General features: G+C 32.2%; 1 protein-coding gene across 1 annotated transcript; it reads right to left on the minus strand.

The window, feature by feature from the left end:
• Window positions 1–685: 685 nt before the first annotated feature.
• On the minus strand, window positions 686–10,589 carry LOC145788985 (uncharacterized). Its single transcript, XM_082870329.1, has 14 exons — window positions 9,049–10,589; window positions 8,794–8,864; window positions 8,603–8,687; window positions 7,398–7,513; window positions 7,138–7,320; window positions 6,560–6,856; window positions 5,477–5,729; window positions 5,025–5,095; window positions 4,840–4,921; window positions 3,636–3,751; window positions 3,376–3,558; window positions 2,800–3,096; window positions 1,711–1,788; window positions 686–1,076 (listed from the first exon to the last, which is right to left on the minus strand). Exons 1-14 carry the CDS (start codon window positions 9,392–9,394, stop codon window positions 963–965), a joined length of 2,292 nt encoding a protein of 763 aa, XP_082726455.1. The 5' UTR covers window positions 9,395–10,589; the 3' UTR covers window positions 686–962.
• Between the last annotated feature and the right edge of the window lie 11,418 nt (window positions 10,590–22,007).

Consider the following 22,007-nt stretch of genomic DNA (forward strand, 5'->3'; position numbering starts at 1 on the left):
CGTTAAACATTAAAAACTCAATTCAACATTCAACTCAAAACTGAATTCAAAACTCTTTTCAAAACTCATAACTAAACAAATTTTTTACACTCAAATCATAATTCTAAAACTTACAAACTCAAAATATAACTCGATTCTCAAATCATATTTAAAAAATTCTACCAAAACCTACCTTTGTTTTTATGGTACGTTACGCCTACCGGGAAGAAGTGGGACCCTTGATCTTGTAGCGTTGCTTTTCTAGTTTAAAACTTTTTTCCTTTTTCGAATTGTTCATATTACAAAAGGAAAATATATATATATATATATATATCTCGCTAAACAATAAATTAGAAAAATTTTAAAAAAAATTAACATAAAAATAAATTAGTTAGCTTTTTCAGTGTCATCCTATTGGATTCGGCAATTTTTTGGTAAATAATTTTTTATTTTATAAAATCTAAAAAAAATTGGTGCATTTAAAATTTTACTTTCTGTTATGAAAAAATAGTTTGTGAAACTTTTTTAACTAGTTACTTTTTTGTGAAAAATTATCACATTACATTACCCTTAAAATGTTGTAAAGCCTTTTGTTAAATAAATTTTTTACTTTTTGACTTTCTTAGTTGAAAAGCAACTTATTTCGTGATTGCAAGGTTTATCACATGAAAAAAAGTAGTTGCCAAACAAAATCACAAATACAATGTGCAAAAACATCTATATCTTGATTTTGAAAATGTAAATGCATACAACTAAAACCACCTTGATGAGATTTTCTATTGAACTCACCAACTTCAATTCAGATTAGTGAACAACTACGAAGTTGCACAGTGACAAAAGCCACAAAAGGGCACCAAAAGGAGGGAATTTTAGTGATCTATGTCTTCTTCTATCAACAACCTCTGGTTATATAAACAATTCTCTCATGTAGAGGCAGGCATATATTGAATCTCCCAGACGTTCTTCATGCTAAAAATTCTATCTCAGCGGTTTAGAAGGTACCCGAGCATGACACTGACAAGTGCCACCATACAAGCAAATAGGAAAAGAAATCCTGCATAAACTTTTCGTACAACTCTCTTGCTCATCAACAAAGCCTGCAAAAGCAATTAAGCCAATGTCAAGAAGCAAATCCAACAAGTATGTCTCCAAAAGTGAAAGTCGTAGAAAAAAAGCAAAAATGCAAAAGCGATGCATTGACTATCTTATAGATTTGCTAGAAATTTTCACCCCCCACTTGGGTTATTTGTTTTGAGAGTGAAAATAGCACAAAATACAAGAGTTTCAAAATGAAAATTTTGGAGATCAAGAAACAACTAGAAACCGATTACCATACTAGTTTGTTAAGCAAAGGTCCATTGAAGAGGTCTAAAGATGTTATTAATGACTATTTTCACCTATTGGTTCTTATGGTATTCTAAGAAAATGGTTCTCTATCCAATACAGATACTCTTTATGCAACTTTTGCGAGTACAAACTAAGCCACTGGATCTTGGATTCATAGGTAGGAAAGGGTTTCAATGGCTAATTGGGTTTATAACTCATCTTAACGGCCATTGCTGTTAGCCTTCATTTAAGTTGCTCCCAAGAGCAATATCAACAGTGTCTTTAAATAAAGACAATATAATGGAACTCCATTTAAATATCATAGAATAGAGTAACCGGGCCCTTAGATACACTGCTGGTGTACATGAAAACACTAAACAAGAAGAGAATGCAATGATGTAGTACCAATTCTTGCCATAAACTTTCCCTCTCTTGAGCATTCAATCTCCTCTCCTCTGTTAGTTTTGAAATGATAACTTCAGCCTGCAAAAGTAAATTCGGAAAAATCATGAGCACTGTTCTTTGAACATATAGCAGTGGAAAGGCAATCATAAACCACTTTCTAAATCCATTAAGTGTATTAAATTTGGAAATTTAACAGAATGTTTCAGTCTTCAAATTATTGACCATTCCATTTTATCCTCAACTGGCAGGCATTCTCATCCTACAAAGTGTTCACAGCAGGAAATGAAGCCAAGTGCATAATTGGTGCTAAAGCATTTTTAATGTGGTAAATTACACTTTGTGCTTATGTACTTTACCTCAAATCTCATTTAGTACCTGTACTTCTAATTGTGGCAGTCGAAAACTGACTTTTGGTCAAGTTGCAATGTCAAACCTCGGTCAATGGTTGCCAGTAAATTTGACTGGAATTAGACATGTAGCAGCACATGGCCTAATTTGGCAATTTAAATCTCCCAAGTTTTTCTCTTTCATGAAGATTCACTTTATTCACTGATATTTGCTTTGATGGAAACCTTTTTAATTCACGTGACATTCATCTGGCCAGTTTTGATCATTTTCTATACGGAACTTGACAGGAGTATCGATATTGATATTGAAACTTGACTAGAAGCATAAGGTTTTGACTGTCACAATTGGGAGTGCAAGGACCAAAGTGAAATAAATACGGGGTAAAGTGCAAGGCTGTATGGTATAATATACTCATCTTTATGGAATCTAAAGCCAATCTGTCCACAAAAAAAGGGCAACCAAGTCCACAAGGATCCCACAGTTTATCATATCTTTCACATGGATTGAAAATAAAATATATCTAGAAGAAATTAGGTATAGCTTCCACATTAACAAGCACTCATAAATGTATCCCTCATATAAAAAAAAACAAGAGACGTTGGAGGCATAAAATATCAAACTAGGTATAGCTGCCAGAGAAGTCTCATTAAACCCAGGTACCCTGGCAACTAACCAGCGAACAAGGAAAGCCACATGATTAATACAAGTAGTTGGAAACCAGAAACCCGGGAGAAAACTGACCTCACTTAGTTTTGAATCAAGTTCATTTAGTTTTGACTTCATTTCTGAAACATCTTTAACCAATTTCAGCTCCTCCATATCATTCATTGTTTTATGTTCTACATCTGTTGTTGGCTCATCCACATCCATCCTTGTTTTATGCTCTACATCTGTTGTTGGCTCATCCACTTCCTTCCTTGTTTTATACCCGACATCCATGGAAGGCTCATTCGCATCCTTCCTTGTTTTATACTCTAAATTCTTTGCTGAATTTACCTCCTCACTATTTTCCACTTTGGACTCCACATCCTCAGTAACCTGACACAAACGAAAAATCAAAATCACAAATATACTATATTTTCAGATACAACACCAAGGGAAAAGAACTTCATAATAATACGACAGATAGCTTGAGTCATATGCTGAATCCCTAATTCAAATCTCTTTCCTAACTGGTCAATTTCCAGAACATAATGAAGCTCCAATGTACCATTAGATTCACATGTACAATTCCCCAAATAGACTTGCATCATGTTGATGTCCACATAAAATGTACATAGATGAGCCTGATATCAAAGTAAAAGGAGAATCTCTTACTGTGTGACGCTGGGTAAGGCTTTCGAATTTCCTCAGCACTTGATCTTTCAGTATTGAAGGTTCATAAGCCGGCACCTGTTTCAATGTTCTATTGATTGGTGAAAGTACCGGAGAATTGGGGGGACTGACAAGGACCACTTTCAGCTTGTTCTCTTCAACGTATCTGACATCATCTTTGGCAAACTGCCAAACTAAACCGTGAGAAACCAGAATAGTAAATCAGGACCAACAACTTTATATACAACTACAAAACAACTTACAATGCTAGGAGTAATATCATCATCACTGGTCCCTGCAGGAACAACTGTGCTCTGAACTAAAAACTGGTCTTTGCATATCATGTCAGGAGGAGCCACCCCTTGTGCTTGCATCTTAACTACATAACACCAAATTTGTCAACCATGAACAACCATAGACAAGGACAACAAACATTTAGATAGTATGATGAATGTAATAGATGTGAACACAATATTTGAATGTATCAACATTTTCTAAAATCTGCAATAATATATCAAGTTTATTTCAGATGGCAGTTTAAAGATTGTGTAAATTTAATAATGTGCAAAGAGATTACTTTTGCTGCCTTTCTTTTCTTAATTTTCCTCTTTTTTATCTAAGGACATTTCCCAGTGATGGGAAAATAATGATATACTAATCTGAGTCTATAAATTTATCTCTATCCACGAAATTGAAAACTGTCCTTTTACCTTAACCAAAACAAAAAGAATCCAAAAAATTGCCTCCGATAATGCACAAACATTGTAAGAAAAATTGGAGGGCCCGAGAAGCTCGGAAGATCATCTGAATGAGTATTGGTTGGAGCTAGAGGGACAAAAAGTTAAAGCCATGGCCTTTCTTTCCTTTCCTAACAAAATTCCATAAAAATCCATAAACTTTATAACTTTTTTCATTTGGTCCAATGCTCCCAACACCCCTATCATCAGTCTATTTATCAACTAGCATTCCAACAACAATGATGCCTAATATGATCACCCCAGGATAACCCCCTATGCTTTTAAACAAAAATAGCTTGGCATGCAGCCTTCTATGAAACATCTGCACAATTTTAATTCAGGGTTTGAATTATCACTCCATGACAATAGTCTACATGCATATTCAAGATCATCTGTCCTAAAATAAGAAATCCTAAAATAAAGCACAAACAAATAAATCAATTCCAAAAATATTCCGTCCTTGCCTCAGATAGGTATGAATGACGGATCCCCATCAGTTACTGCTATCCAACTAATTTCAAATACCCTTTACTAAAGTTTTTTCAATTCAATTACTAATAAAATGAGACGTATGCACTCCTTACTCAATTGTTGATACGAATATATATAGGTAACCAATTTGTATGTGTGCTTTAGAAAATGCAGCAAGTATTTATTCATTTTTCTTCTTTTTTCTGAAAAACCTTATGTTACATTAACTTTCACTTACAATAAAAGTTACAAGACGTACCAGTGAATTCACAAGTTGATTTTGGCTTAATAATGGCTCTGTTCGGTCGCACGGAATATTTTTTTGGAGATGTAGCTTTAACCTGCCAAAAAATCCATTGATTATATTTCCACCCACCATTCCATTTAGAAAATGCAATATTTCACTAGTACTACTCATGCGAATAAAACATGATTTGTTTGTACCTTAAACGCAACATGGTTGTTGGACTTATTGAAGAGTCGAACAGAGCACGTTGACTGCTTCTTCAATTCAACTATAAAAGAAAAAAAGGAATAATATTAGGGCATGTTAATCAATTAGTTTGAAATTCGAAACACAACAAAAGCAAATGAAATAATATGTTGAAATAAAACAAATTCGCTCCCAGTAAGAAATTAAACCAATTTGTTTTCATTTTTGGTATCTTGTTAACATGATAAGAAAGTCACGGCAATTTTTTATTTTTTTTCCCAAAATAAAAAAATAATGCATCAACAATGAATTGTACTCTTTATTCAAAAAGATTGCTTTAGATAACCAATTGGTAAGTGAACAAAGAGTATATATAAAATATAATATGTACTAATATTTACAAAATCAAATGTATGGAATTGAGAGGCTAGGAAAACAGATGATCGAGATTGATAAGACTCACATATGAACTTGAGTTCACGGGGATGAATTTCTAAAAGCTCTTCGGTAGTTTCTGCCAACTTCCTTTTCAAGTCAGCCACTTGAAGTTCTTCCTTAATGTCATCTGTCACCTTCTGAAACTTATTTTGCAATTTTCCATTTTTACTGCCCTTTTCCTTTGAAGAATAAGCTGAATCCGAGTCCGAGCCAGAGGAAGAAAAAGAAAAAGAATAATCTCTATTCCATTTTTTCCTCAACTGGCAGGCATTCTCATCCTACAAAGTGTTCACAGCAGGAAATGAAGCCAAGTGCATAATTGATGCTGAAGCATTTTTAATGTGGTAAATTACACTTTGCGCTTATGTACTTTACCTCAAATCTCATTTAGTACCTGTACTTCTAATTGTGGCAGTCAAAAAACTGACTTTTGGTCAAGTTGCCATGTCAAACCTCGGTCAATGGTTGCCAGTAAATTTGACTGGAATTAGACATGTAGCAGTACATGGCCTCATTTGGCAATTTAAATCTCCCAAGTTTTTTTTTTATGAAGATTCACTTTATTCACTGATATTTGCTTTGATGGAAACTTTTTTAATTCACGTGACATTCATCTGGCCAGTTTTGATCATTTTCTATACGGAACTTGACGGAAGTATCGATATTGATATTGAAACTTGACTAGAAATATAAGGTTTTGACAGTCACAATTGGGAGTGCAAGGACCAAAGTGAAATAACTATAGGGGTAAAGTGCAAGGCTGTATGGTATAATATTCTCATCTTTATGGTATCTCAAGCCAATCTGTCCGCATAAAAAGGGCAACCAAGTCCACAAGGATCCCACAGTTTATCATATCTTTCACATGGATTGAAAATAAAATATATCTAGAAGAAATTAGGTATAGCTTCCATATTAACAAGCTCTCATAAATGTATCCCTCATATAAAAAAAAACAAGAGATGTTGGAGGCATAAAATATCAAACTAGGTATAGCTGCCAGAGAAGTCTCATTAAACCCAGGTACCCTAGCAACTAACCAGCGAACAAGGAAAGCCACATGATTAATACAAGTAGTTGGAAACCAGAAAACCGGGAGAAAACTGACCTCACTTAGTTTTGATTCAAGTCCATTTAGTTTTGACTTCATTTCCGAAACATCTTTAACCAACTTCAGCTCCTCCATATCATTCATTGTTTTATGTTCTACATCTGTTATTGGCTCATCCACATCCATCCTTGTTTTATGCTCTACATCTGTTGTTGGCTCATCCACTTCCTTCCTTGTTTTATACCCGACATCCATTAAAGGCTCATCCGCATCCTTCCTTGTTTTATACTCTAAACTCTTTGCTGAATTTGCCTCCTCACTATTTTCCACTTTGGACTCCACATCCTCAGTAACCTGACACAAACGAAAAATCAAAATCACAAATATACTATATTTTCAGATACAACACCAAGGGAAAAGAACTTCATTATAATATGACAGATAGCTTGAGTCATATGCTGAATCCCTAACTCAAATCTCTTTCCTAACTGGTCAATTTCCAGAACATAATGAAGCTCCAATGTAACCATTAGATTCACATGTACAATTCCCCGAATAGACTTACATCATGTTGATGGCCACATATAAAATGTACATAGATGAGCCGATATCAAAGTAAAAGGAGAATCTCTTACTGTGTGACGTTGGGTAAGGCTTTTGACTTTCCTCGGCACTTGATCTTTCAGTATTGAAGGTTCATAAGCTGGCACCTGTTTCAATGTTCTATTGATTGGTGAAAGTACCGGAGAATTGGGGGGACTGACAAGGACCACTTTCAGCTTGTTCTCTTCAACGTATCTGACATCATCTTTGGCAAACTGCCAAACTAAACCGTGAGAAACCAGAATAGTAAATCAGGACCAACAACTTTATATACAACTACAAAACAACTTACAATGCTAGGAGTAATATCATCATCACTGGTCCCTGCAGGAACAACTGTGCTCTGAACTAAAAACTGGTCTTTGCATATCATGTCAGGAGGAGCCACCCTTTGTGCTTGCATCTTAACTACATAACACCAAATTTGTCAACCATGAACAACCATAGACAAGGACAACAAACATTTAGATAGTATGATGAATGTAGTAGATGTGAACACAATATTTGAATGTATCAACATTTTCTAAAATCTGCAATAATATATCAAGTTTATTTCAGATGGCAGTTTAAAGATTGTGTAAATTTAATAATGTGCAAAGAGATTACTTTTGCTGCCTTTCTTTTCTTAATTTTCCTCTTTTTTATCTAAGGACATTTCCCAGTGATGGGAAAATAATGATATACTAATCTGAGTCTATAAATTTATCTCTATCCACGAAATTGAAAACTGTCCTTTTACCTTAACCAAAACAAAAAGAATCCAAAAAATTGCCTCTGATAATGCACAAACATTGAAAGAAAAATTGGAGAGCCCGAGAAGCTCGGAAAATCATCTGAATGAGTATTGGTTGGAGCTAGAGGGACAAAAAGTTAAAGCCATGGCCTTTCCTTCCTTTCCTAACAAAATTCCATAAAAATCCATAAACTTTATAACTTTTTTCATTTGGTCCAATGCTCCCAACACCCCTATCATCAGTATATTTATCAACTAGCATTCCAAACAACAATGATGCCTAATATGATCACCCCAGGATAACCCCCTATGCTTTTAAACTAAAATAGCTTGGCATGCGGCCTTCTATGAAACATCTGCACAATTTTAATTCGAGGTTTGAATTATCACTCCATGACAATAGTCTATATGCATATTCAAGATCATCTGTCCTAAAATAAGAAATCCTAAAATAAAGCACAAATAAATAAATCAATTCCAAAAATATTCCGTCCTTGCCCCACATAGGTATGAATGATGGATCCCCATCAGTTACTGCTATCCAACTAATTTCAAATACCCTTTAATAAAGTTTTTTCAATTCAATTACTAATAAAATGAGAAGTATGCACTCCTTACTCAATTGTTGATACCAATATATATAGGTAACCAATTTGTATGTGTGCTTTAGAAAATACAGCAAGTATTTATTCATTTTTCTTCTTTTTTCTGAAAAACCTTATGATACATTAACTTTCACTTACAATAAAAGTTACAAGACATACCGGTGAATTCACAAGTTGATTTTGGCTTAATAATGCCTATGTTCGGTCGCACAGAATATTTTTTTTTTGGAGATGTAGTTTTAACCTGCCAAAAAATCCATTGATTATATTTCCACCCACCATTCCATTTAGAAAATGCTGCAATATTTCACTAGTACTACTCATGCGAATAAAACATGATTTGTTTGTACCTTAAACGCAACATGGTTGTTGGACTTATTGAAGAGTCGAACAGAGCACGTTGACTGCTTCTTCAATTCAACTATAAAAGAAAAAAAGGAATAATATTAGGGCATGTTATTCAAAAAGATTGCTTTAGATAACCAATTGTTAAGTGAACAAAGAGTATATATAAAATAAAATGTAATATGTACTAATATTAACAAAATCAAATGTATGGAATTGAGAGACTAGGAAAACAGATGATCGAGATTGATAAGACTCACATATGAACTTGAGTTCACGGGGATGAATTTCTAAAAGCTCTTCAGTAGTTTCTGTCAACTTCCTTTTCAAGTCAGCCACTTGAAGTTCTTCCTTAATGTCATCTGTCACCTTCTGAAACTCATTTTGCAATTTTCCATTTTTACTGCCCTTTTCCTTTGAAGAATAAGCTGAATCCGAGTCCGAGCCGGAGGCAGAAAAAGAAAAAGAATAATCTCTATTCCCATCTTTTTCATCCTCCACTAATGTCTTCTCCACTGACTTCCCGCCGCAGCTGCCAAAAATCGATCGCAGAAACCGGGAAAACTTTGAGGGTTTTTTAATAATGGATTGTGGTTGCTGATCCATTGTAATTCTTGGTTGGGAAAAAAGACAGAAGGAAGACAGAGTTGTAGAGATTGCGGTAGAGATGTAGAGATGTAGTGAGTGGCTTTTATCGTGAGCGGGAGTTCATTTTTTTCCATATTCTTGTTTTGGTAGTTTCTTTTTTTCATATAAAATTGGGGCATCAAATGGAAAGTATTCACATTTCCATTCCACATTTCCTTAACTCTCTCTCTCTCTCTCTCTGTGTGTGTGTGTGTGTACGCGTGTGTGTGGGAGATGAAATGTTTCATGATCAACATTTCTTAAATTGCAAAGTAAGTTGAGCAGTTAATATTTTTTTATTTTTTTTTATTTTTTTTTGGAAGTAATGGGAGATGAAAATTTCGTTCTAATCATCCTATTGTATTATTGTGTTGAAAATAAATTTCTTTTTGTCGAGCGAAATTTTTTTAAATTGAATTTTTCTCTATTAAAATATTGAGGGAACTTAACTAATATGAAAATATTGTATGTCTTTTATGTTATAAAATCTTAATATCAGATACCTTAAAAAAATTCTATTTTTATAATAGTTGAGGTTCCTCAATATTTTTACAGAGAAAAAATTCGATACAGAGAAATTTTTCTGATTTCACAAAAAAATTTCATCAACAAACCTTAACTAATAAAAACAACATGTTGGACCTCTCTTATTACCAAAGTCGGCCCTGAGATTTAGGGGGCTTAAAGCGAATTTTGAAAATGGGAGCCCCTCTTATATTAAAAAAAAAAATTTATGAATAAAACGATAAGTTATAACTTTTTTATTTATTTGTAACTACAAAAAATTTACTTGTACATATAATCATTAAAATTATAAACAAAACAATTTAATGAAACAAAATTAAGAAAAAATTATTCAATTAAAACTGATAAAGACCTAGGTAAAAAAATTTGAACAAAATTATTTATTCCACTAAAATCTAATAGATAAAGAAGGTAAAAAAAAAAATTGGGCCCATATATTATATGTATTATTTTTCTTGGGCCCAAACACTTTTTTTTTATATATATATATTTTCATTTTAATAAATATGGGCCAAACTACACTTATAAAAAAATATAGACCAAACTACACTTATAAATAAATATGGACTAAACCATATATGGACCCAATAAAATATTTTGAGACTCTTTAAATTGATCCAAAAATCCAAAAAAAAAAAAAAAACATTGAGCCTATAATATTTTATCAAATTTGGAGGTCCTATTTTTAGGCCAAAATTTTGAGGCCCAAGGCTCAGGCCTTACTGGCCTTAAGCCAGAGTCGGGCCTGCTTATTACCCAAAATTAGAGAGAGATATTTCACTAATTCTCCTTTTCTAAAAACCAAAAATATTGCCCTAGTTTTATAAAGACAAATATAATAAAATTATTTGATTACAATTGTGTGGAATCAAATTTTTTTATTTTTATTTTTATAACTAATCTTACCATAAAATTATATAAAATAAACCATTCAAATCGTAAGTTGTGAATTTAAGTCCCGTATAAGACGTTGGAAGTGATTCCATTTTCCTTTCTCTTTAGATATAGGCCATACGGTTAAAAAGGGTAATAAAATCCCCATATTCTTTCCCTTAAATGCATGCTAGGGTAAATTCTTTATAATAAAAAAATGGTAATCAAATCCCCTTATTATTTCCCCATAAATATAGGTTAGGTAAGTTCATAAAAATATAATAAAAAATAAATAAATAATGGGACAACGTCCACCTAGGGTAAATTCTTTATAATAAAAAAATGGTAATCAAATCCCCTTATTCTTTCCCCATAAATATAGGTTAGTATAAGTTCATAAAAATATATAATAATAAATAAATAAATAATGGCGCAACATCCACAAAGTGGACCCAAAACTTCTATGACAGGGTGTGCACATCGACATTGTGTATTCTGGGTTAGCATCATTTTAAATAGCATTCAAAGCTACACCAAATGCAACCTATCACCTCGATCCACTCATATATAGAACTTGTTTAGGGAGATATTAAAAACAAAAAAATTCAATTTACTAATTTATCGACTTATTTGGATTATATCACCTCTTTATTTATTTATTTATCTTTTTTTTATATTTTTTTTAGAAAGTCAAAAAATCAAAAAAAAAATGTCGCTTTTCAAAATAGGCTAGAAATTAAATGTCTGATCCAATAAATTTAAAAATCTTACCAAAAATTTAAGGACTTTAAAATTCTTACATTATTCTTATCAGTCTATTGATTTTAGATTGTATGCTAATTTTATAAAATTTGAAGAACTTTTATACATTCATCAATTTTTTTTAAAAAAAAATTAGTACGCTATTAAGGGTTATCACCAATGCCTTTAAAATAAGACTAACAACAAATATACTTGCCGATAATAATAAAAAATAAAAAAATAAAAAACTATGCTTAACAAAGAAAAAGGTTAATAATTAATAAAAATTCCATTATTTTGACCAATTGAATTTAATAATTTAAGGGTAAAACACCAATAAATCTCAAAATATGATCTTGTAAATGGTTTAGTCCTCTTTTTTTTTTTTTTTTATGAATCCAAAAGTCCTATTAAAGTGGAAATTGCACAAAATGGTAGTCATTTATATTGGTTTTAAATTGTTGAATTGAAACTTGAATCATGCATGCATGTACACATTGGTGAGTTTTGAGGTTGTTTTCATGAAAATTCTTACATGATGTCTACACTCTAGTCGTAGCTCATGAATTCATCTTGTTTTTGGAAGTTTAGACTCATTTGATCTTGTATTAGAAGCTTTGAATTCAGATGAAAACATGCATATCATATGTTCATCATGTTCTTGAAGTTATTGTTGAAATTGTGTTCAATTGACTCATCCTTGGGCTTTGATTTTATAAATTGATCTTCAAAACATGTTATATTATGGGTTTAAAGTGTTTTCCCAGAAAATGGGCCCAAGTGGTTGAGTTTTGAGGTGTTGAATGCTTGGTTTGAGCTTTGAAGGCAAATCTGGAAATTTCAAAATTTGGCTTCCTCGCTCGAACGAAGGATTCCACGCTCGAGCGACCATCGTTTGTTCAGAGCTCTGCTCGAGCGAAGGAATGATGGCTCGAACGTAAATTGCAAGCTCTCAGGTTTTTGGTGCACACAGACGCACGCTCGAGCGAGGGAACCTACGCTCGAGTGAGGACTGTGTCTCACGCTCGAGCGAGCGTCGAGCGGGCATTGAGCGGAAATTTTCAACATCTAGCACTTTTTGCATTTTACAGACCGCTCGAGCGAGGAAGTCCACGCTCGAGCGACCCCACTGTTTTGACAAGCTCGCTCGAGCGAAGAAAGCCACGCTCGAGCGAGACCCCTGTTACCATAGCATCACCCTGTGAACAAACCCTTAACGCATTTATAGTAATTTCACCTTTTTGGTATACCTAGGCTTGTCTTTCTTATGCACTCTTGCCTTAACGTATGTCCCATAAGGGCTCCAAGACAATTCTATCAAATTTTTTAAAATAAAAAAATTAAATATTTTATAAGTGATAATTATATATTTAAATTAATTACATACCTCAAACCACTTCCATCTAATAACATCCATTGAGTTTGTAGGAATAGCCTCAAACATTTTAAGTAAATCTCCTTGAAGTCATATGATAGAATTCCGAACATTGTGAAAATGTCTACGTATACTTTTCGCTGATCATTTAAACCGATATTTTACGACTTGGTTCTTCACATTGTGAGCAAGAATATGCAAAAATATTGCTATTTGTTCATCAACCGACATATTTTTGGTATCTTTTAATCCACCCAAGTTTTGCAGCGTGGAGCACAATTTCATGAATGTTTGTCTATTGACTATAAGTTGCTCAACACAATCTTTATAATTGTTATAAACAATTCGGTAAATATTTTCTCTATTTGTGTAGAGATTTAGAATATATCTTGAACTCAAATAATGCTTCTACATGTATATATCTACTAAAGAATGGATTAGTCGATACCACCAATTCACTGCATACCCAATATCCAACAATAACATCATAATTGATGCCAATTTCTTTTGTCTCAAATATTTTCCTATTTTCAAATTTAAACGGGCCATAACTGCATTAAAAATAAAAATACGTTTTACTCTACGCAGCATTCTTTAATGCTAAAGAGGGGGGTACCACCGAGGGGCCAGCTGGGTTGGTAAGGAGGTTTGCTCCCTTCCATACGGACCTGGTTTCGAATCTCCTAGCTGCTCAAGTGGGAGTCCGCTGGTTAAGGTGGCGCGGCTAGCTCCCCCCAGTTTGGCTTGTAGAGTCGGCTCCACAGGGGCCGGCTTTGGGGGTGTTCTGGGTATCAAAAAAAAAAAAAAAAAAAAAAAAAAAAAAAAAAAAAAAAAAAAAAAAAGGGGGGAATTCGGCAAGGCCTAAATTATAGACAATTAAAATACTATTTAATCTACATTCATTAAAGCAATATAAAATAATAAAAAATTTAAAAAGTAACTTATGCTAGAATGATTGTAGTAAATACATACGCTTTAAAAAAAAAAATTAGAAATGTCTTTGCAGAAATTTTTTAATCTGTCAACAAAAAATAATAATTACTTGTGCAGTGTTTATGTATAGAATAAAATTAAAATTTCAAATTAGTTCACATAGCAAAAAAAACATAAAACGAAATATACAAATCACTCAATCTTGTGTATGTGAAACAAAATTTAAATCAAAAAAAAAAAATACAAACAAACTATATATAAATAAAAACAAAAACGTGACACATATATAAATATGTTCTATTATACATTGAATATGATTTCAAAGAGTTTCATATATATATATATATATATGTCTTACCACTAACATCTAAATAAATTATTTAAAACATATAAATATATATTGAACTTGATAGAAGAATAATGATGGAATCGTCTATGGCTGATTGTTTGGTATGTGAGAGTATTCGTAGAGAAAGATTGAAGAGAGAGAAGAATTTTTTTTTCTTAAAATGATCGTTTTGTTTTTTATTTTTTACGAGAGAGATCGTTATTTTATTTTATGATGATCCCATGTTGGAATGGAATAGTTATTCCTTAATTTCCCATATGAAATAGGTATTCTCACTTTCTGTTGAAATATGCATTCTCATAGAATAACTATTTTCACTTAAATAAAACATACCAAACGAAGAAAATGAAATACAAAGTTAGAATAAACATTTCATTCTAACCCATTCCATCGTACCAAAGGTGTTCTAAGAGTTTGGAATTTGATTTTAACCATTAAGCAAAAATAAAAAATAAAAAATTCTCTTTTATTTTGGACACAAACCATTCGCCAAACTTTGAAAAGTCATTTCAAAAAAAAACGAAAAAAAAAGAAAAGAAGAAGAGGTAAATTACATTGACCTCTCTTAAAATTTGAAGAAAATACAATAAGTTTTATAATTTTTTATATAATTATATTGACATTCATTTTAATAAGATTAAAGAGACTAAAATTAATACAGATGATATGAATATATAAAGATATATAAGATAAAATATATATTTTAATATAAATGAGATGGCAATTTTATTTTTCATTCTTATGACTCACTAATTTCTAATGAAAATGACTAAGTATTATATAAATTAAAATATTAAGAGAGTTTAATATAATTATGTCAAATTTATAAAACTTACTGTATTTTTTTTTAAATCTCAAGGACGGTTAGTGCAATTTTTGGGTATCCTCTGTTTATGGCAATATTTATTAATTTGAGTATGGCATTAATAAGAAATGAGAAAAATAATTATAAATTAATGGTGTGTAAATGGATGCAATTGAAAATTGTGTCACGTTTCTCACTTACAAGACACACGTTTTGCACTTTATTAATTTGTTATTTTTATTTTTTATATTTCCATCCAAAAAATAAAAAAGAAGAATAAAAGGTAAAGGGTTGAGTCATTCCAGTAACACTTTTTTCACAGTACTCACATAAACTGTTCCATATGATCTATTCAAGATTTGAAAAATCTATAAACTTCAGTGTTGCAAAAATTTTCCAACTATACACAGTAGGATTTCACAAGAATAGAAATTTCATTAATTGATTTCAATTCTCTCTTTCTCTGCTCCACAACACAAGAATAGAAATTTCTTCAATTCTCTCTTTCTTCAAGACTCTCAGCATCATTGAGTTGTCTTTCAGATTCAAAACCATTTCCCTGAACCCTTCAATTCATGATTTTAAATATTCGCGGATACTTTCGATACCAATAAATCGATATATGATTGTATCGCTGATACTGGTAAGTATTCTTGACGTACCGGGCACATGTGTCGATCACCGATTGGACAAGCCAGATGGGTTTTGATCATTCAGTCTGATACCTCATGATCATGCCAGCACATAAGCATAGAGACACAGCGTCCAATGATGTAGAACCTGGCCCTCTGTTGCTTGTACACGTACAAGAACCGCCTCCGAAATCCGGTTTTCCGATGAGTTCTACGGTGGGGATTGGTGGTTCTGATGATGTGAGAAGCACCTGCCATGGTTGTATTACAATTATCCGGGTGGTTGGCGGCGGCGGGAGGAGGAGGAGGAGGAGGAGGTGAGGTTATGTGTTTGGAGAAGGCAATGCAAATGAAATGGAGGGGGGTAAATTTATAGGAGACCATATGAACTTGGAGACTTCTAGGATTGGTCTTGTCTTGGGATCCTACCATTTTCTTGGTATGACAAAACTACCCTCTCACTTTTAATTATTAAAAAAAATACAACTTTTTATTATTATTATAACAATTTGATATGTCTTATGCATTAATAAAATTTTAAAATTTAAAATACGTCTCAGGCTTCGTTTGGGAACAAGTTAATTTAGTAATTTTTTGACTATTTGGTTAAAATATGAGCTAAAAAAAACTAATGGGTATGTTTGGTTTGAGAGATGTGTTTTAAAGATAAAAATTACGAAAAGTTGTTTGGTTTGGTTTTTTTCAAAAGATGTTTTGGAAAATTATTTTGAGAGAGAGTTTTGGAAAAAGTGATTGGTTTGATGTGTGTGAGAGAGAGATTTGTTTGAAAAACTTGTTTGGTTTACAAGTTTTGAGAAATTTTTTTGGAAAAATTAGTTTGGTTTGATTACTTTTAAAAATTTATTTGTAGAGAAAATTTCCCAAAAGTTTTTCAGAAATACAAACCAAACGAACCCAATATATTTGTGACTATATGTTACCCATTTTTTTTATTGAAATTGTTTACTTGAAAATGCAAATTGTGATTTACAAAATTAAAACCCCTTAAGATGGACTTATGACAAAATTTTAAAATATGGGTAAATTATATCCTTCCCTCTTACAGTGTTGGGTGGAAATTTACTTTGCTCTTTTAAATAAAAATGAGGCCCAATTTAGTTTTATTTTGTCTAAATTTTCAATGCCTATTTAAATTTAAATTTTGACGAAAGACATCATAAGTCAATGGAATCAAAAAAGAAAATCAGAAAGTGATCATAATTTTACATCTACGGTGCAAATTTATTGTGGGTTATTTCATGAATTAATACGGTCCTTTGATTTTCATTTTTGAATTTTTTTGGGTCTATGCTGATCTACCCTTTCATGCTGGCACCACGTGCTACCATTGACATTTTATTATGTTTAGATTGACCCTTTAAATATCATTTTTTTCATATTAACCTTTTAAAGTAATTTTTTAATTACATTGATATTTTTTTCATTTTTGGATATTTTTTGGGTCTGTGTTGATCTACCCTTTCATGCTGACACCACATGTTGACATTACATTTTATTATGTTTAAATTGACCCTTTAAATATCATTTTTTTCATATTAACCTTTTAAAGTATTTTTCTTAATTATACCCAAAAAAAAGGAAATTTTTTTTCTACCTATTAGATATTTTACCCCAAAAATGATATAAATGGAAAAAAATCTATCAAAAATTTTAATATTATTTTTAAAATCCTAACATTATTGATCACTTTACTCCATCCTCCAATGAAAATAAGGTCCATACTATGTGATGGTTTGTAATTCAATTTCCTCGTAAATAAGAAACAGTTTATGGAGTAACATAAGGAACCAAAAATAATTTCTTAAAAAAAAAACATAAAGGGTAATTTAGTAATCATAGATTGATAAGGTTTTGTGGGTGGGGCATATCTAAGACGTACACTGTCTATAGTAAGAGGAGTGCGTTAAGAAAGAAGAAAGAGCCGTGTTGGAACGGCGTACACGTACTGAAAGCTTTAAAACCCCATCCCCTTTGTCTAACAATGCCACGTGTTAATTTTTTTTTTTTTTTTTTTTGGAAAAAATCTTTCAACAATAAAAGTAATCAAAACTACGTCATCACTAATTTTTATTTCATTGACGTATTTTATTATAAAAATAAAATGTGTAGTCAAATTATTATTAGACATGTAGTTATTAGAGGTGGCTTTATGCCCATCTTATAACAAATGAATATATTTCTCTAGCCATTATCCATCATTTTTCTTAAAAAAAAGTTTTAAAAAATTCTGTTTATTTGATTTTTTAAAAACTATTTTTAGATGAGTTTTTATTTATTTTTAGTGAATTTTTTATATATTTTAATCAATTCTTTGTATTTTTTTAGATATACCAAATCAAAATGTATCTGAAAAGTAAAACAAATTAGTTAAAATATTAAAAAATTACTAAAAATAGATAGAAAATTTGAACAAAAATCTATACGTATTTTTGTTTGTTTTAGTAAATTTTTGTTATATTTTAATTAATTTTTTTTACCTTTTAAATGTATCTAATCTTAATATATTTATAAAATAAAAATTTGACTAAAACATAAAAAAAATTCAATAAAAATAAACAAAACTCTGTTTAAAAATAATAATTTATGAAAATTGTAACCATACAAAAAATGAAGAAAATATAGAGAAAGAAAACGCCGGAGAGAATTTTCCTTCTTAAAATATTTTTAAAAATTATTTATAAAAATCTCAAAATCAAATTCAAAAAACCACCACGTTTTCAGATTATATTGTCCAAATTCAGTTAATCTCTCACTACCGCGGTGCGGCATGCTGTGGTCACATATTCACACCTGCGCACACCAGACAATTGCAGCCCGTGGGCCCCACCTTATCCATACTGACGAAGCAGTCTGATTAATTGCAACTTCACAAGTCTCGGGCGTTGTTTGGGAATAAAGATTCCCTCCTTCCACTTCTTATTTGTATTTTCTATTTTTAGGCCTAATTTTCTATTTGTAAGGTCATTTGACTCATTTTTAGGCTTAATTTTAATAATTCGAATTGTTTATATTTTAAGATTTGTTCAGTATATTATATCTGTAAAAAATCAAGTTAATCAGATATCAGAAAGTATCTGTTCGGAAAACTATTTATTAAATTCTTTAAAGAAATAGTTTTTAGTTCGAGTTTTTCGAACAAATACTTTATGATATCCGATCAATTTGATTTTTTATAAGTATGATATACTGAATAAATCATAAAATATGAACGATTCGAATTATCAAAATTAGGCCTAAAAGTAGGTCCAATAGCCCTACAAATAAGCAATACAATAAGAAAATGTAAAGAAGGGATCCTGATTCGTTGTTTGGAGGGACGGACTTTCCTTTCGTCTGTGATGGGATTATAAAATATTATTGGGCTTGTAGAAATTCATTACGAATTTTGTTTTGGTAATGTGAATTGTTTAATATGTAAAAATTATCGAGTATTATATATTTATTAAAAATTATATTGATCAGATATTGATAGTTATGTGATCAAATATATTTTTGTATAAAAAAATAGACAGTGAAAAAATAATTAGTTGATAAAAATCTGATCTGATGAGATAGTTATTGATATCCGATCAACATAATTTTCTACAAATATATAATACTCGACGAGTTCTACATATTGAACGATTTGGATTATCGAAATAAGACTCGTGATGGACCTCTACTAGCCCAACAACGCCCTCTAGTCTGATCATAGAGTTGAGGGAAGCCCATCCCTTGTTTGTAACCGACTATTTTAATAATTTTTTTTATTAAAATATAAAATATAAAAATTAATATGTTTATAATAATTTTTTACGAAAAAATATTTAAAAAGTATTTTTTTGACATTTTAATATAAATTATTGACTTTTTAATATTTTTACTGATTTTTTTTTTAATTTTTAAACTAAAACATAAAGTTGCTTTGAATCCTTCCCTTACCATCGTTTCCATTTTCTTGCTTAAATTACACTCATCTCCTTGATATTTGAAAAAAGAGTAATGCTACATAGCTCGAATTGTGCCCCCCGAATCCCCCTAATTTACGGAACGACGTCGTTTCGTTGTTTTCATTTTTTTTTTTTTCAATCAGAAAATTAGAAGAAGAAAGAAAGAAAAGAAGAAGAAAGAAAGAAGAAGAGAAGAAGGCAGAGGCGGAGGAAGAAGGCACAGGCGGAGGCGACAGCGGCCGGGCAGAGCTGCAACGATCGACAGAGTTGCGACGATCGAACGATCGGCTGGAATGCAAGGGCCTCTGTGTGTGTGTGTGTCTCCATTCCCTCTTCTCTCTTCTCTCCCTCTCTGTTTCCCTCGCTCCTCTCCTCTCTCTTTCTCCCTCTCTTTCTCTTGCCTTCACCCTCTAATCTCCCTCTTTTCCCTCTGTTTCCATTTTCGGGGGATTCTGGATAGGAATGGCAACGGGGCGGGGCGGGGCCGGGGATCACCCTCCCCGTCCCCGATCCCCGAAACTACAAAAATCCCCGTCCCCGGCCCCGATCCCCGACGGGGAACTCATCACTCCCCCCACCCCCGTCCCCAACGGGGATCGGGTTTCCCCGACCCCGGAAAATCCCCGTAATCATCATCAACAACATCATTCAGCAACATTATCAAAAAAAAAAAAAAATTCATCAACAAATTAATTAACGGAGCAACATCATCAAAAAAAAAAAAAATCTTCAACAAGATCATCGATTCAAGGTAGCAACAGCAACATCATCACCAAAAAAAAAATAAAAAATAAATAAAAAAAGATAGATGATCTGTTAACAGATCATGGAGATCGGCGAGATCTGGGAGGAGGGAGAGGACAGCGGAGGATCTGATCTTTTCAGATCTGAGATGTGAGATGTAAGATCTGCGGTGGTATGGAGGAGATGGAATGACACCGGAGTAGGAGATGACGCCGGGTGTGCGTACTGCCGCGGAGGAGATCGCACTCGCCGTCGTCGCTGGGGAGAGGAGATCGCACTCGCCGTCGTCGCTGGGGAGAGGAGATCGCGTCGTCGCCGCTGGGGAGAGGAGTCGCACTCGTCGCCATCGCCACTGGAGAGAAGAAACAGTGAGAGAAGAGATGAGAGAGAGAGAGTGTGTAATATTTTATATATATAATATATAATATACAATGAGCTGCTGTACCAAATCAAATATCGGGGCTAATATTTTATATATATAATATATAATATACAATGAGACTAGAGAGAGTGTACCTAATATTTTATATATATATATAATAAATATCGGGGCTAACCGGGGCGGGGGGCCGGGGCGGGGCCGGGGATGAAATTTATATCACCGTCCCCGGCCCGAATGTCACCGGGGATTTATTTTTGAATACCATCCCCGGCCCGTCGGGGGTATTTTTCGGGGAAAAACCATTCTTACCGGGGACGGGGGGTCGGGTCCCCGTCGGGCCGGTTTCAAATTGCCATCCCTAATTCTGGAGGAGCTCATTTGAGCTCCCAAGCTTTATCCTTGAAAAAATTACAACAAACTCCACAATTTTTATAGAAGAAATAATGAATTAGTGTAATGTTTGGATTTTTTTTTAAAATTAATGGTAAACTTTATAAATTTTAATAATTAAAATCATCAACTTTTTCATGAGTTTGTAATATTTTGAAAAAGTACCACTAATTTGTAATTTTTTCATATTTATATAACTATGTTGATTTTTTTTAAATTTTAATTCACATAATATTTAGTTTATTTTTATCAATAATTTGTTAGTCGTATAAATGAAAAAATAACATTGTCATGTATTTTATACTAAAAAAATTATTTTTTTATTTTTATATTTTTATACCATCTGTATTAAATTTAATTCATTAAGTGCTTAGTCTTCGTAAAGAAGAGACCGATATAATTATATTAAAATTATAAAATTTATAAGATATATATATTTTTGAACATTATAATAAAACACATATTTAGGAGGGGGGTATTTAGAAATTTTTAACACAAGTGTGTGGTGTGGTCTAGAAAAAAATATTGGGATGGGGTGTATAAAAATTATAGAAGGGGCATTTAGAAAACATTTTCAAAAGTATAAGTAAAATTATAATAATGTTTTAAGAATTGAGGGGCATGTGCTCCTTTGCACTTCTTAGCTCTGCCACTGTGCCCTTTGGGCAAAGCATAGGGGTGCCTTGGTTAGGATTAGGGTGGTCACGCCTTGACACGGGTTCATACAAATTTGTCTTCACCTTGTATCATATTATCAAGAGGTGGAAGTAGTGGGGTAGGTGCTGATTAATTTTGTAAGTTAAAAGTTTAAAATATTAATAAAAATTATAGATAATATAATATATTATGAATAATAATTTATGAGAATTAAATTATATAAGATAAAAAATAAA

Source organism: Camellia sinensis, chromosome 5 (genome assembly GCF_055761805.1).
Source record: "Camellia sinensis isolate YWXY chromosome 5, ASM5576180v1, whole genome shotgun sequence".
Lineage (NCBI taxonomy): Eukaryota > Viridiplantae > Streptophyta > Magnoliopsida > Ericales > Theaceae > Camellia > Camellia sinensis.